Genomic DNA, 17,801 nt, shown 5'->3' with positions numbered 1-17,801 from the left:
CAGCCAGAATACAGCAAATACAGAGGCGAATGCCAGCAGCAAACCACTGAACTGAGAATAGGTCCCCCGTTGAAGGAATCAGAGAAAGAACTGGAAGAGCTTGAAGGTGCTCGAGACCCCAAAAGTACAACAATGTCAAGCAACCAGAGCTTCCAGGGACTAAGCCACTACCTAAAGACTATACATGGACTGACCCTGGACTCTGTCCCCATAGGTAGCAATGAATATCCTAGTAAGAGCACCAGTGGAAGGGGAAGACCTGGGTCCTGCTAAGACTGAACCCCCAGTGAACTAGACTATGCGGGGAGGGTGGCAATGGGGGGAGGTTTGGGAGGGGAACACCCATAAGGAAGGGGAGGGGGGAGGGTGATGTTTGTCTGGAAACCGGGAAAGGGAATAACACTTGAAATGTATATAAGAAATACTCAAGTTAATAAAAAAAAAAATGACTCATAATGGTTTGACCAAATTGTAAGATTTGTTGAAGAAAGCTTAGTAGCAATGGAAATGGTTGGTTTCTTGTCAGACAACTTCACTTCTTAAGTTGTCCTTAAGTCATTTACATGTTGTATTAGTTACTTTCCTGTTGGTATGAGGAAAAAGAAAATACCATCACCAAGGCAACTAGAGATGAAGGGGAGGGTTTATTTGGGCTTATGGTTCTAAAGAGATAACAGTCCAAATTGAAAAGAATAGTGTGGCAGGAGGCTGCAGGTATAGCAGCAGTAAACAGGAAGTTGAGAGCTTATATCTTGAACTTCTCCCTCCTGGGTGAGAGACTCAACTAGAATTAGCTCAAGGATTTCAACTCGCAAAACTCGCCAACAGTGACATACTTTCTCTAGCAAAGCCACACCTCCTAAACCTTCCCAAACAGTGCCACCAGCTCAGAACCAAGTTTTCAAGTGCTCAAGTCTGTGCAGGACATTTCTCATTTAAACCACCACACACAGCAAGTCTTTGCCTTGCTGTATGCAAGTGTGTGAGCCACTGTAAAGAAAATCAAGGCTTTTTCCAAGATCCCAAACCTATTATAAAATTCACCTGCTCACCTACAGCCAGATTCCTGCCCATATCAGATGTAAGAACTCAAAACCAACTGTGCTGCATTAGTAGGTGTGTTCTCCATGGACTTTACTCTCCCTGTATATTTCCACGTTAACTCAAAGAAAACTAATTTACTTATGGTTTTGTGAGTTTCCTGTTTCTGGTTTTATTTCTGTTTTCCTTGCCACTCGCCATTTCATAATAAAGCTGTAGCATATTTTTAGATGAATAAACTCAAGTTTTAGATAGTTGTTCTAAGATAGTTAATATCACCAGCCTCATACATCCTAATCCAGTCATTTTAAAGGAAGATCCGTCTGTGCAGAGATTTAGTTTCTGAGCTGAAGTTTAGTGCCCTTTTTATGTAGTGAGCTATTGGAAACCACATCTCCACGGCCATTAGTAGCCCAAGCTATTCATTGGTAGACAAAGATGCTGAAACTGAGTTGTGGTGCACCCCAGGGAATTATCAGCATAAAATGAGGAGCGTAACGTGTCAGAGATGTGGAGATGACTCAGACACGTGGGAGCATCTTTGGCACATGGTTTTATTTTCCCATGGCTGCAGATAATTACTATTTTGGATTTATGTGCAAATATGACATCACAGAGCTTTGAAACCCAGGATAAGCAGCTTTTTGCTCTTTGTAAGATAGACTCGGTTTCTATTAAGTGAAGCTAATCATTACTTTGCCTCTTTTTTTTCCCCCTAACAATAAACAGTTCGCTGTACGAGGAACACCCCAGCTTTTTTGGCAGGAAGACTTCATCAGGCTTTGAAGGTTAGTCTGGAACTTTCATATTGTGCTCCCAGAGAGCAATTCCTTCACAGAGAGTAAAAATACTGTTTAATATTGATGGGATGTTATCTTTCTTTTCTGCTTCAGTGAGTTTCTTTCTGAATCTAATTTTTATACTAATTTGCCTCAAAGTATAAAAATAAATGCACCAGCCAGGACAGAGGGAGCTGACAAAGTGTTGGCTAAACAATTTCCCTCACTTCCTTTGTGGGATGTCAGACCTCAAACAGCCCCTGAGATGTGTGGCCTTCAAGCAGCCTTACTCCACATGAACCCAGCCTGGTCAGCGACATTTGTGCTCTTTTCAATGACACGTATTCTCTTCAAGTCTTCATCCCTATACCTGAGCTTAGCTCTAAGAATGCACTTCCTCAGTTCTTTAGTGGGCATTTCCTGTGGCTGTTAAAGTTAGGTTCAACTGAACCTCTCATTTCCCTCACCTCAGGCCACACCAGTCCCGGTTCTTGTGTTCAGGGATCTCATAGGTTGTACCAGCCAGAACCAGTCTTGCTCAGCCCTGGACACTGAACTCTGCCTCCTGGGTCCTGTTCCTTTGGCCTCAGCCACTTCCACCTTCCTGCCATTCCCTGGTTATCTCAGTCGTCCCCCACTGGCAACTTTGTGTTTATTTTCCTATCTGTAGTGCTTCTCCACCGTAGATGTGGCTGGCTTTTTCTCATCTATTCAGGTCCCAGCTCAAATGTCTCCTCTTGAAGTAACCCGTACGTGTCATTGCTTACTTACTGGACCAAGGTCACCCGATATGGCCGTGAGGAATTAAATCTGGCCTCTTGGAGGGTCCACAGCAAGACTGAGGCTGTGACAGTCTTATGGAGAGCAACTGGACCTTTTATACCTTTTTCAGAATAGAAAATAATGGAAATTTCCAGGATCAGTACAGTTGTCCTTGCCAGGATCCAATGGTGCCTGCAAGGTGCATGGGGTACACAAGACTCATGTCTAAGACCAAATGTCACGTCAAGCTTCCAGGTTTCCTTGACTTCAAAGGAACATACAGAGAAGCACGGAGCAGCCCGAATGTTTCACAGCCTCAGGGACTGCATGGATCTCTCAAGAACTAGAAGACACACTGTGCCCCAGGAGCCATGGACTCTACCTGAAGCCTATGAAGCATGCCTCTCAAGGCACCTAGGCTACAACAATGCCACAGCTCCTTCTGTAACACCCCCTCATTTGTATAGTCAACTGAGTCTTTCCATCACTCTGCAGTTCTCTTCTTGTTCTTATTAATATTCATTAAAACAATCAGATAGTTTCCAATCTCTGTCTAGTACAAAATAAACTCCACGGGGACAGAATCTGTTCACTGCTGTGTGCATGGCACAAAGAACAATGCCTGGTACACAGTTCATGTTCAACGTCACTGTTGGAAACATTGCTAAACAGACCCAGCATTCCGCTAACGGTTACCTTGAAGGTTTTCGTTCTCTTTCCCCATTGTCCCAACGGCACGTCATACTTTGACCATCTACCCACAAACACCTCACATGTGCTCCTGTTCTCCCCATCTGGGAACATCACTCCTGCTGAGGCTGTGACCATCCTATGTTGCTGCAGACATGTCCGGGTTGGTCGCAGAGACTCTTCTCTTCCTCCCTTGTCCTTCTTCTGTTTTTCCCCTGGAATCTGGGCTTTGTGTTGGAAATGGACGGTCTTTGAAAATAACCATGAATAAGGCATGATCTCATTCTACTATGGGCTACAACTGGAGTTTCATTTCATGGCCAGCGAAGTCTCGATTTTCCAGATGCATCATTTGCAGTTGTTCATTATTTATATATCCTAAACTTTCATATACTTACACACATACAGAGAGAGAGAGAGAGAGAGAGACAGAGAGAGACAGAGAGAGACAGAGAGAGACAGAGAGAGACAGAGAGAGACAGAGAGAGACAGAGACAGAGACAGAGAGAGGGACAGAGAGACAGAGACTCCTTTTCTAGACCATTCTTCACTTTCTATATAAGCCCACCCCCTTCCCTGTCACATCATCTATTATCTGTGCCTTGATGCCTCTGCCTCAGTTTCCCCAGTGCCTCACCATCTCAGCATACCTCCCCAGCTGATGATTTAGGCTTCCTGCTCTAGAACTAGGAGCTCACTGGGGATATTTCCTCTTCACGGCATGGTGAAGGCTCATCACAGAGGCTCAACACGTGTTTCTTTAATAAATGAATGGTAGAGCATGGTGCTAAATGAAGGAAGAGGAGTTACCGTGGGTGGCTATTTTGTTTACTATCATCTATCTCGTACCACTGAATATCTGCATGTCACTGAGTAATTGGTGAGGTTTTCACGGTCTGTTCTTCCCAGGGAGCTGGAACAGATGAATTCACTCTGAACAGAATAATGGTCTCCAGATCAGAGATTGACCTTCTGGACATCCGACGTGAGTTCAAGAAGCACTACGGCTGCTCTTTATACTCAGCCATCCAAGTAAGTTCCTCTGGAAATAGCAAGGCATGGCTCCCCGTTCCCTGCCCACAATCTTTCTGTCGTGGCCCTTAAAACATAGATAGGCTGACTTATGTTCCTCTCTCCTGGCTATTGTGCTTTCTGGGTTTAAAAGAGTTATAACAAAACATCCCTTAAAGGTGGGAGCTGGGGACTCAGAGATGGCTCAGTGGTGCCTAAGGACGTGGATTTGGTCCCTAGCATCCATACAGCAGCTCGAAACTATCAGTTCCAGAGCATCTGACACCCTTTTCTGGCCTCTGTGGGTACGGCATGGACATGGTGCATAAACATATCTAGGCAAGACACACATGCTCATGAAATTAGAAGAAAATAAATCTTTAAAACATTGTTAAAAATGGCAACTCTTAAATACTCAAGTTCTTCAATACTAAGAATGTAAGAGTGAGTCATCTTTTGAAAAGTTTATTGGCCATAAATTTTGTTTCTTTTGAAAAAAGCATACACGTACACGTTGGCTGTCTATTGTTTATGTTGCAGTGCTTTTAAATGACAATTCCAGCATCGGTGGCAGAAAGGAATAAGTAAGGGAAAAAGCAAGGAAAGAAAAATACATATTCCACATTTTCCTTAGTGAACTGGGCATATGGATTGGTAGTAAACATTGACCTAGCCTGTGCAAGGCTATAAGGTTAACCCCTACCACAGCAATGATAAATTATTGTTAAAAAGAAGAGGAGGAGGAGGAAGAGGAGGAGGAGGAGGAGGAGGAGGAGGAGGAGGAGGTCCTCTGTTGTACACCAAAGATGATGGGTTCTGTACTTCAGTTCTTTTCACTACAGTATGAGGAAGGCTTCTCATTTTTCATAGCTGTATATTATTTCATTTTTATCCCAATAGCATCAGCAGATGTTTACTAGCTATTCAAAACAGTGCTCTAGTGTACATACCCAGTTTCATGAGGTACATGTGTTGGGGGCGATGGGTAAATGGCTGAGACAGTTAACAAATAGTTTTAAACTTTGGTAAAGATGACCTCTTGGCTCCCCTTTCTGTGTTTTCATCAGAACCTCAGAGTTATTCTCTACTCATAGATAACATTTTTGTATTTTTACAGTCCAACTGGTGCAGGTTAGAACTGACATATTTCACATTCTAAGTGCCATTTTTATTTCTCTTTTTCTGGGCTCTGTCTGTGCTTTGGGCCCATTCTTCATTTGCATTTCTATTGCTTTTTGTTAACATCTAAGGCCTCCTTTTTCATAAAGCAGATTAGCTTTTTTTTACTCTCATTATAAATATTTTTTTTGTTAATTTTCGCCTCAGCTTTCCCAAGCAGAACTTATATTTGCTACGTAACTGGATTTAGCAATCATTATTGTTAAATCATTCTTGTTTTTTTTTCTTTTTTTAAATTTCCCATTGTTTCTGATGTTCTGCTAAGGATATTTCTAAAATGTCTGATACTCCTTCCTTTCTACTTAAGCAGTGAACTCATGGCCACCGTTCCCAAGTCTCAGTGTATGGGAATATATATAACAGATTAAGAATTATTAAGGAAGTAAAACTGATAACATTGATAGAATTGTTCAAAAACAAATCTCCTATACCATAAAAATTCTTGGTTCAACAATTTAGGTAAAATAGAAATATTCCAGTTAGCTAATAACTGCTAAGGAATTAGCCCCGTTCTTCCTAGCACTATTCTATGGGTTCTATTTTTTTTGTTTTGTTTTGCTTTATTTTATTTTACCTTATCCCTCAGATGACACACAAAGGTCTCTGATAATTTAGAGAATTAATCCAATCTGTTTCCCTGAATCAGTCTGGGCAATGAAGTTGAGTGAACTACCCAGCCATCCCAGTCACCCAGTGTAGAGTCTGTCCCCACACAGGCCCCACAGGCTGCATGACTTATTTACCTCTGAGTTTTTAGATGCTCTACAAACTTTCTCTGGAAAATCAGCTTTAAGGACCCAAGCCGGTACCTTCTGAGAACCAACACCCAAAAGAGTTAAGACAAACAGGAGAGCAACCAGCAGTCAGGAGGGAAACGTTGAGAGTCTCAAGCTAGAAGCACACACTTCCCGAAGCTGTGGGATTACTGTATACGGTGAAGATCTTGATTCTCTGCAGCTCTACTCCTCCAACCCTTAGGACTCTGAAGCCCTGGTCCCTGAGGAATGTGATGCTTAGCCTTGGCAACTGGGAACATCTTGCCTAGGCCATGCTCCTGTGTCACAATGAGTATTTAGGATCCTTTCCTTCTACCCACAGTGCAGCCCTACCTACAATAGACACTCTTAACCAGGAATATGCATTGACCTGGGGATCTCTAAGTGTCTTAGAAGCATTCCAGCGTCAGGGCCCACAAATGATTTTTTTTTAAAGGAACGAACGAATGTATTCACTTCAGCTAGTCAGCTAGATTTGCTCACCAAATTCCTCTGTGTTTTTAAAACCAGAGTCTTTGTTTTCTGCTAAACTTTGACTGAGAAAGATGCATGGGTAAGTCAAAATCATAACCGATCCAAAAGAGCAGCAGGCTCTACCTAGGGCTTAGTGTGGACTTTGTCAACAGCCTACACTCAATTCTATTTGAATTGACCCTGACACATTACAGTAGTTTCAATCATCATAGGAAGATTCAATAACGTGAACCACATCGTACTTGCAGAGGCAGAAAAGCAAACTCATGGGTTTTAAAACAATTGTCAGTAATAAGGTTCACACACCAGGAGGGCTTCTGGTTCACCCTCAGCAAACCAGAAAATTAGATTAAGCTGTGGCTCTCTGTCCCATCCCCCCAACCCCCGTGGTCCAAATAATGGAGACATTTAAAGTATTTGCCGTTTACTAAACAGAAAAACCCACCACTGAAGAGAGTGGTTTGAGATGTGAAATAACACAGGCACATGTTGTCAGGTAATCTCATTCATGGTTTCCTGGCTGGACAGTGGGATCTTTTAAAGATGGTTTTTTCTGTAACCCCGGAGTTAGAGCATGGAAACATTGTTGCATAATCCTGCTCTTGGACTCTGTCATCCTCTGCTTTCTCTGTTATTCAGACATTTAACTGCTGTTCAGTCCTCTCGTGGATAACTGGTGAGGAGAAGGAAAGGGAGAGTGTAGGTTAAAAAAACAAAAAAACAAAAAACCCACCTTTCCTCACAAGACGATTCAAGTGTAGTGACACATGCCTATAACATGTATGGTTTGGGAGTGGCTGAGGCAGGAGGATCTATCTGTAGTTTGAGGCCAGTCTGTATTCCGTAGTTAAGGCCCTGTCTAAAAAAAAATACATTGATGGAAATTTAAATAAATGCATTAATAAAAAGTGCACTATAAGGGCAATAGAGGAATCTCATAGTCTAGATTATAGACTCCAGATGAAGGCTTAAAGAAGGCATTAACATACATGTCAGTTGGAACAACATAATCTGGCCAAGTCTTAAGTGTGCAGTATGGAAGATAGACACATAGGAATTGACAAAAAAAGACATTAGGGGGCTGGAAGAGAACATGTCTTAGAGCAATGCGTCCTGGGTCTGCCTATCAGGTCAACAACAGGAAGTGGGTACCTCCTCTGGAATTCCGGTGGTCAACAGGGTCCCGAGATGCATCTTAGAATCAGGGTAAGAGGCCGAAGGAAAAGAAGGCTTAAGTCAATTGCTTAATTAGAAAATCTCCTTCAGGGAATACTCAAGCATAACAGAGTGAAATGAGTTCACCAGAGTCCCACAGTTGGGGAATTTGTGCTGTATTCATCTAAGCACAAATATTTATCACAGGAATGCTGTGTCAGACTGGGGCTAAGTTATGAGGAGAAATAATATTATTTTGCTCCTATAAAATTACAAATATGTGTAAAAATCACTATTTTCATGTGAGGGAGAGAGGCGTGGTACTAAAAGATCATCTAACAGGAGGACTTGACTGACAAGAAAGGCTTCTATGGGGAAAAATAATTCTGATCTGGAAAGTTCAGTAGGCAAGGGGACTGTTGTGTCTGTGTATGGAGAGAGCTGAGCATTCTAAAGAACTTGGGGTAGATGAACTTGGAAAGATCTTTGCAGCAGAAGAAACAATAAAAACAGGATAGAGAGGCCAGGCTATGTAGGACTTCTCTGGCCATTTAAATAATCCTGTCTTTAGCACAAGGGATTGTGAAGTCAATGAGAATGGTAGACAAGAGGATGTCTCTGTCATTAAAAAGAAATTCTGGTGACTTATGACTTAAACAGGGACTAGGAGAGATGTGGGGTGATAAGTGTGGGGGGTTGACACAGATACACTGGAGTAGGTCTGACTGGGATGGGAGACCATGACATAGCCAGACTGGAAGCTCAAGAGGGAGGGACCTAGGATTTGGTAAGAGAAGCAAGGAAAAAGTGTCAAGGATGACACCCAGGATTCTATCTTGGGAGAGAGCAAGAAGTGCCATTGTCTACAAGAGTGTCAGAGAAGAGGGTGTAGTCCTTTGTGGAGTGTGAGGAAGTTCCTGGTCTTACAGGTCTTGAGTTTGGGACATTGCTGGGAGGCAGTACCTGAAGAAATCGGAGCCATTGCGAGAGTCAGTGTACCAGGTGCCTTCTGTACTCTGATGAAAACAACTTCAGGAATCAGGCATGACGGCACGTGCCTTTAATCCCAGCAATCAGAAGCAGAGGCAAGCAGATCTCCATGAGTAAGAGGCAAGCCTCCTCTACATATAAGTTCTAGACCACTGAAGGCTGCACAGTGCGATGCTTGCTTTCTAAAATAAGTAAATAAACAAACTCACTAACTCACTTAAGGGATAAAGAGTTCACTTTTGGCTTATAGTTAAAGAGAGAAAGAATCCATTAGGGCATAGAAGGACTTGACAACAGGCAGTGGGAGGATGGGAGCAGGAGCAAGAAGCTGGCTGATCAGAGTCATCTCAGAAAACACACAGAGAATAACAAGTGTGGCCATGGCTAGGAAAAAACTAAACTAAACTAAAAGCCACCCTATTGTGGATTGCCCTGGTGCTGTTTGTGTTTTGATGCTAGTTCTGCTTCCTGAAGAGGGGCTGCCCCTGAGGAGGAGCTGATCACGTACTCAGGCGATTCCATGTGAACCTTCTCCGTCTTTTAACTGGCCAGATAAAGGCTGGAACCTGTGACTGGGCAGTGGAAGGGAAACGTGGGGCTGGAGGTTTTTGAGAGGGAGAGAGAGAAAGGAGGAAAAGAGAGATAAGGAGATGGAGGAATGGAGAGAGAGAGGAACATGGACAGACCCACATGGCCTGGAGGAGCCACAAGCAGCAAGGGGTCTCATAGCTGGGGAATAGAGCAGCGTAGTAGTGGATCTGTCCGGTTTAGGCGTGCAGCTTATAAATATTATAACTGAGTTGTGTGTTCTTTGCACAGACCTATTGGGGTTGGAGATTTGCCGATACAAATCTGGCTGTTATTAAATATTACGGCTGTCTGGTGTTTTCCATTTGCAATGATTTAGGTGGGAGAGAGAGAGCGAGCGCGAAACCTTGGAGTGGTCACTGGCATTCGGTGTAGCCAACCACTGGGGCGCTGGGGCAGTAAGGTATGTAGAACTTGAGCAGTAGCTCCAGGAGTTCTCAGGAAGGACACATTTGGGCAGCTCAGGAAGCCAGCAGTGGGAACCAGGGTGGGATGGCAAGGAGACCAATATACTTCCTCCAGCAAGCCTCTACCTCTAAAGGTGCTATAACTTTTCTGAACAGTGCCACCAGCCGAGCACCAGGCGTTCAAGCTATGGGGGCGGGAGGGGGCATTCCATAGTCAGCTGCAATGTTCATGTTTCTGAATCTCTGAATAAGTGTGAAAACCCCATAGACAGAAAACTTGGATTAAGAAGAGAGAGCTTAGAGTTGAGCTTTACCCATGACTACCATATAATGACTGTGTAGCAGAGAAGGCGAAGGTGGAGAGGCCTGAGGGGAGAGAGCACTTTCAGGCCGGAGTGGTGGGACAGAAGTCATGGGAAGAGCATGTTCCAGGAGGGTGAATGAAGTGTTGTATCCTGCGGGCAGAATGCAAGCTAAGGGCTAGGAAATGTTTGTGCTCTAAAGAAGGGGATGGGGGGGTCATGAAGCATGGTATACAAAACAGTAAGAATTAATGACTTGGACACTTAGATTGATACAGTTGTAGTCACAACGTTGGCAAGAGCTTAGACTAGATCTGTAATAACTTGACAAGTATGGTTATGAAGGTGCAATTGTCTGAACTGATACAATGTGAGGGTAAAAAACGGGAAGAAGTGGGGAGGAGAGAGAAGTGTGGAGTACTATTAGCAGCAGGTCAGCAGAAGTATTTCATTCCTTTCTGTTTTGGCAGGGAGGGGGTCGATTGAGACAGGCTCTGTCATGTTGCCCAGGCTCACCTTAAACTGTTTATGTAGCCACAAGTAACTTTCAACTCTGATCCTCTTGCCTCTGCCTGAAACAGGCTGGGATTAGAGCCATAAGCCATCAGACCCAACCCTTTGAGACAAGGTTTGTCTACGTGGCTCTGGATGTCTTGAAACTCACTATGTAGACCAGGCTAGCCTCAAATTTGTAGAGATCCATTTGTCTGTACCTCCAGAGTGCTGGGATTAAAGGTGTGGGTTACTATGCCCAGCTCCATGCCTCTCTCCTAAGAACAATAAATAAGATGTAATTAGGAAGTGCAAATAACAAAGTTATTTTTAATCTAGGGAAAGATGTTTGTGAAACAGCATTTCTAACATGCAATATAGACTATCTAAAGAAAGGAAGCAAGAGAGAGGACGAGTGTTTGTTTAGTCCCCATAGCAAACCATGGTCCTATTGTAAGCTTCTTGCGAATCTTTTCATTTATTTATTTGAATGCGCTAGTGTGTGTAGTGTGTTTGCATGCTTATGTGTGTGCTTATGTGTGTACAACTCATGGAAGCTGTTCTCTCCTTCTACCATGTGGTTTCTGGGGATCAAATTCAGATTGCCAGAATTGGTGGCAAGCACCTTTACCCGATGAGCATCTCATTGAGGTGTCTTTTCTTGACCACTCAAACCCCAAACCGAGGTATACAGCTCTGTTCAGAATGACTGAAAGCTCCTCTTTAAATACAAAGTGAGTTTGGCTGACTGCCAATAGTTTTGATAAAGCCTACATGTGGCAAAGCAAAACTTAGGAAAGCCGAGGGAGGCAAGAGTTAATTCCATCAGTGGGAGGTTGTATATTAATCATTTTGTGGCTCTTTTGCCTCCCTCCTTGCCCCCTACCCCAGCTGAGGAAGGACTCTACCATTGAGCTAAATCCCCAACACCCCTTTTGTGGCTTCTACTGTGACACTGACCAGCCTCTCCACCCAATGACTCTTCTCCATTACCTGACTGTAATATCTACCCTCCCTAGACCTTTCCAAACATAAATTTAAGTGATAAGAAGTAATCGATGACTGGGTCACTCCAATGAAATAGATGCAAATGTGAAGATTTAAGTCATCCCAGGTAGAATGCCTAATGTCTTTTGTGGAGAAAATGCAGCAGCGATGCACTAACCCCTCAGCTGACATGATTATTGTTTCTCAGCCAGCACCTTTCTCTGCTGGCCTGGGGGAGCCACTATACCTCCTCAAAGGGCTGGAAATGACTCAAAGACAGCTATACCAAGCCCACATCAGTGTGGGTGACAGCTCACCAAAGCTGAGAACCTGGAGCACACTGTACAGCCTGAAGGCAGCTCAGCAAGTTGAAGAATGCCCTTTCCAAATGACTCTGGTCTAAAACTCTTTCACGTAGCTTGGCTAGTTTTTCCTTCTCCCAGGCAATCCATCTGGTCTCAGTCTTTGCAGCTTGGCTTGCCTGAGAGGGACTGTTGGTTTTTATTGCTTACTCTAGCAAGGAAGGGCGTAATGAATTTGATCAGTTTCAGGGACTTCCTGAAGCTATTTTGAGTTGTTGATCTTCCTGCTTGGGGAGCTTTCTGCAGGATGGAATGTTTGAATCTCCCAGGAAACTGTGACACAGCAGGAGTGAAAGGCCAGGCTCTCTGATTTGAGGGCACTTTTCTTAGCCTCTGTAATAATTATATGAAAGATTAGGAGAGTTCATACTCTGCTGCATAGATCTTTTATAAGGGTTACAACAGTTAATTCAAAATTACCTTTTCCATTAAAAATTTTATACTGGAAATTCAACCCAGGGTTTTACAAATGCTAAGCACACTATAGGTCACTGAGTGACATCTCTGTTGCCCCATGGTAAGTGTTTAAACTGCAAATAGAAGTGTCAGTTGACATTATTTTTTTTTTACTAAGCTACAGATTTTAGAGGTTCTGTTAGCAGCTAATATGTAATATCGTATCATTGCTGAAATCTTTCCAGTTGCACTACTCCAGGAGGATTTAAACATTATGAACTGCAGAGAAAATGCTAGGCTGGGAGCACAGCTGTACTCAAGAATGAAGAAAGATAGCACGGCAGGTGCACTGTACTAAATGATGCAGCTTGCATGTCTCCTGCCCAAGTGACTCCCCCAGCACCTGAGTCACCTGTAGTCCCCTCCATATTTATGCTAGGTTTAATCTTCCCTGGTGGCCCTGTTCCTTGCAGTCAGATACTTCTGGAGACTACAGAACTGTGCTGTTGAAGATCTGTGGAGGAGATGATTGAAGAAGATGGCTTCCAACAGCTGCCTGCCCTGATGGTGGACCGCCTCAACAGCTCTGCTTACTGCTTTCGTACAGCACTCCAGCAATGGGCAAGCGAATGCAAGACAGCAACCCGTCTGCCTGATGCGCATTGGCTTCCTTCAGTGCAACAGCAAAAATGAACTTGATTTTATTTTAGAGCATCTCATTCATAATGTAGAGGTTTATAAGGGAAATTCAATCTAGAATTAAAGACCTACTAATGATTTTTTATTTGGCTTAGGAAGTTGGAATCTGTGTTGTTCAAAGCCATTAAACATAAATCAGGATACTAAAAATGGCTGCCTTTGCTAAATGTAATTTTTGTATTTGTTTTCCGTAACTACTAATACTGTATGTTGCCTGGTGCCAACAAATACTTCAAAATACATTTGTTGTAAATGCTGTCAGTGCCTCTATTACTTGATTAGTGTGGTCTAAAAAGCTAATAATGAAATGACATGGTGGTGCACACCTATAATCCCAACACTTAGGAGGTAGACACAGGAGGATCGATAGTTTGGGGTCATCCTTGTGAAAGTGCAGGAGATATAAATAAGTCTATTAACTGTTTAGCATGGTCAAGGCTCGGACCCAGGGAAGGAGAATGGTGTCCTATGGATTCTTGTCAGGGAAATGAAGTAATGCTGTCTATATTTGATCTTCAGCAGGGGCTGGATTCTGGGAGGAAAAACAGAAGGACTGCTGGCAGATACATCCACTATTCCTCAGGAACCTGTGGAACAGATTTCTGTCTGTCTGACAGGAAAGCCACTTCCCTATCTCTCCTTCCTCTGGTAGATGAGGCATCAGGCTGCCTGTTAACAAGTATCTCTGGTGCATGCTAACCTCCAGACTTCCCCAGTTCATTCCAGGCTGCTCCAGCTCAGAGGATTCCCTTTCCCTCCTACAACTACTGTTTTCCTGTATGACCCATAAGGTTTTCCTACTCCTGCTCTTCTCTCTGATCCCAAGAGCAGTAGCCCTGGCTCTTGACAGCCTGCCCCTCTCCTCTCTGCCCCAGAGATGTAGCCATTTTGAACATCTTGGAAGTTCCAAAAGGCTCTGGCTATTCTGTCTCTCATTTCTACAAAAAATATAATAAAATCTATATAAACCTTTCCACCCATGGATCAGTCAGTTTGTCAGCTCTCTGAGCCTTAGGTGCCCCCACCCACACCCCAGGATTCAGCACCAGATGTAAGTCAGCACACAAAAAAGAAACCACCGAAATGGTCACCCCACGAGTGGTGAGGCTTAATTATCACTAAGAGAGAGAGAACAGCCAGAGGCACCTGTTAGAGACCAAAGCAGAGAGAAAAGGAAGCAGATCAGCCATGGCCAGAGCTAGAGAAGTGGGCATGGGAAAACTGTGTGGCTTATAAACAGTCCAGGTAGCCAAGGGGGAGGAGCCTATGGTCTGTAGCAGCCTGGATGTTCAGAATAGAGGAGGAGATGAGAAGGTCCAGGATGCTAGCAAGTGTGGGCTTTGAAATGCATAACAGGTACCTATGAGTAGGGACCCAAGGAGTCTCAGGCAATCCATGGGCTTTTGATATGTGACCACGGGTATGTGCCAAGGGAAGTGGCCCTTTCTGACAAGCTCCTCTCACAAGATTGTTTTATAATGAAGTGGAATATTTAAAAGTGTATTCATGGGGATGGAGAGATGGTTTTTCAGTTAAGAGTGCTTCTTGCTCTTCCAATGAACCTGAGTTAAGTTCCTAGCACCCATATTAGGTGGTCATCACTGGGTTCCCAAGCCAGCTGAGGGAAGGTAGAACATTCCCTATACCACAGACAGGGCCCAGAGAGCATGGCAGGAATAGGGTTGCTCCCTACCCAAATCAGGCTTTGGCCTACTCAACTCCATAGAGACAAAGGCCACTTCATGAATAAAGCCAGTTAAACTTCTGTTTCCAGGACATTTCTTATTTCAATCTAGACATGGCATTGTAATGCTTATCCTGCATCAAGTTTCTGTAAACAACGTTTACCATTTACTCTCTGCCCTGTCAATAAAAGCTGATCGCCCAGTGGCTGGGCAGAAAAGAAAATATGGGAACTTCCACCAGCCATGGGAGGGAGAGACAGAAGAGTGAGAGAGATTGAGCCACAAAGGAGGAGAGGATACTTCAGCTGGAGCATGAAAGTCCTGACATGAAAGTATTTTAGGGTTTTTGACTGGGAAGTAGCCAGTTTCACTTAGAGTAATGAGGCGGATCAAAGACTACCCAGGTATTTCAGTAAAGCTTGGAAATAAATCTTGGCTTCTCTGTGTCATTATTGGGGAATTAGCTAGGATAAAGAAAAACAGCCACAATGGTCATTTATATTAATTATATTAATTTATGGTTTATAATTATTTATGTGTACATTAATTTATATTATTTTATAATATAATATTGCATATAATAAAATAATGTAAATATGATTATATAAACATATAATACATACTAAAATCACTGTTACAGAATGGAGAATCCTCCCCGCAAGGGATGGGCAACAGCCACACTATAGGCCAGGAAGCAGTTACTGCTGCTTTGAAACCATCTTTAGGAAAGGGAACAGACATTTATCAATCTCCTGGTTGTTTATACCCACTGTACTCACTATCCCCTGAGACTTTGCTCCCCGGCTCCTCCGAACCCTGAGACTTCAGGTGCATAATGGCCAATTGGGAGCTGGGAACCCACACATAACTACCTGCAAGTCCAGCTCCAGGAGGTTTTAGAAGGACAGTCTTTGAGGGCACCTGAATTCATGTGGACACTGCCCCAACCATTTTAAGCCATGGTTGGGGATTCACGCCTGTACTTACAGCTACTAAATTTTAGTTGTAAAATTATTAATCAAAAAATTTCATACAATATACTTGGTTTCCGTCCCCTAATTCTTCCCAAACGTCCTTCATCTCCCTATGCACTCAACTTTATGGTCTTTCTCTCTTTCATAACACAAAGTCAAACCAAAACCCTCCAGAGTTAATAAAAACAAAAACATGAAAATGAAAATCAAAACAAGCAAACTACCAGAAAGAAAAAGAAAAATGTCAAATAAAAGGAAGCAAAAAGTTCACAAAGGAAGAAAGAAAGAAACAAAGAAAGGAAATACTGAGTTTGTTTTGTATTCCCAACTTTGCCTGGGCATGGGTCCTGCCTATAGTAAGCTTGACATACCTGGGGAGACTCCATTGGAGAAAACTGACTTGCCCTTTCTCAGCAGGACTCAATTGTAAATAGCTTCGTGGTTGGGACTCTGTGTCTACTTTGTCCTGTCAGTGCTAGGACACGTCTGGATTGAACTGGTATGGGTCTTGTGTGTGTTGCCATAGTCTCTGACACCCTCACAACAGGTTGGCTGGACCAGTTGGAGGCTGCTTCTGCCTCTGAGGTTATCCTGAGAGAATAGGGACGGCAGATACTCATGTAAGCACTACATGCCTGAGTGGTACAAGCAGGATAGACGGTGGGAGCAGAACCATGATCTGAGGATCAGGATGCTCAGACCTGGAAGACCCTGTTTCCTTGGAATCATTCATCACCTCTGTCTCCTATGACTGTTCTGCCTCCTCTTCTGCATCAATCCCTGATTCTTGACAAAACAGGTTTGATGACAATGTCCCATTTACTTGGTGCTCGTAAAGTCTCTTGCTCTGTATATTCTTTATATTGTTCAGGTCTCTGCAGTTATTTTTTTTACTTTAATCATAAGATAATCATATAAAGCAGGTATTATTGTTAATTTGGAGGTTGAAGAAGGATGGTTACTTAAATAGTTCAGGACATTTTCGAGCTAGTGATATTGATCCTAGAGTTGTTTGGGGCAGAGCCTCAGTTGTGGTAATCCTCACAAGTTAGGTTTGGGCGCTTGTCCTCAACAGATTAGTTAAAGACAATGATGGGCAATAATGAAAAACTGAAAAGAAAAATTCATTCAATACAGTAACATTGGAAAGAAGAACAAAGAAAGATATTCAGTGGTGCCCAAGCCCATCAACAAATGCAGCATTTGGGTTTAAATAGAGGGGAAAAGGTGTGCCTAACTACACAGTCATGGTCAAGATGTGACCCCACCCACCACTGTCTAGGTTCTCATTTGTCCTACAGGATGATCTGAAAGCTGTCAGGGTCTCTTTTCCAGAGACAAGCTCCTTTTCTGGTTGATTGTCTCTGTAGTCTTATAGCCGAATTGAAGAAAAAGTTGTCTCTCTGTAGAATATCTTCACACCTGCCACCCAGTTGCAAGATCTTACCTCAGGAAAGAAAGAAGACCCTGCTGCCTTTATACCATATGTTATTATAATGTCTTAGTCAGGAAGGATGGTTTTCATTGCCTCTGATTTCCACAAGGTGGCAGGTCAACTTCAAAGCCAGATGGTTGGCCTTGTGTCCAAATGACAAAATCTACTTTACTTGCTTAAGAATAGCTAGTCTGAATAGGAACTATGTAGAAACATGTTTTGTGGAGCGTATGTCTTCGTCCAGGCATTGTGTTGTCACTGTAAACACTTTCTCAGTGAAGATTATTTAACTCAGTTCTTTGGTTCCCATCATTCTCAGAGAAGTCTGCATTTGTATGAAGTGTGTTTGTGTATATACATAAACATATACATACACATACACATAGGCACACATATATCACATTTGTACGTATATCCTAGTTCAGCCATAGATCACCTTCACTGATGAAGTATCTGCAAGTCAGTTCATTGAACAAACACTGGCTAGTCCCTAAAGACAGTGAAGGAGAAACCTTGCAACCCGGAAGGAGCCCTGGCGCCTTGTAATATGGTGAACCAAAGAAGGCAGGAGACTGTAGATCAAGCATGTACTTGGGCTGGAGATTAGGTGCTACAAA

The 17,801-nt window shown here is 43.1% G+C and overlaps 1 protein-coding gene across 4 annotated transcripts in view; it reads left to right on the top strand.

Moving 5' to 3' along the window:
* The window catches only part of Anxa3 (annexin A3), a 54,004-nt gene extending 38,799 nt beyond the window's left edge, over nt 1–15,205 (top strand). For 3 of the 4 annotated variants that reach the window (XM_006250696.5, XM_039091632.2, XM_063272868.1), the window contains 3 exons: nt 1,771–1,829; nt 4,182–4,304; nt 12,865–13,346. In XM_006250696.5, coding sequence (XP_006250758.1) covers nt 1,771–1,829; nt 4,182–4,304; nt 12,865–12,924 — 242 coding nt within the window. In that variant the 3' untranslated portion in view covers nt 12,925–13,346. Of the gene's footprint in view, nt 1–1,770; nt 1,830–4,181; nt 4,305–12,864 lie in introns of all 4 variants that reach the window. The other variant, NM_012823.2, reaches the window with a different exon arrangement.
* Nucleotides 15,206–17,801: the final 2,596 nt, after the last annotated feature.

Source organism: Rattus norvegicus, chromosome 14 (assembly GCF_036323735.1).
Source record: "Rattus norvegicus strain BN/NHsdMcwi chromosome 14, GRCr8, whole genome shotgun sequence".
Lineage (NCBI taxonomy): Eukaryota > Metazoa > Chordata > Mammalia > Rodentia > Muridae > Rattus > Rattus norvegicus.
The sequence above is the reverse complement of the archived record's forward strand: the minus strand, read 5'-3'. Positions and strand labels throughout refer to the sequence as shown.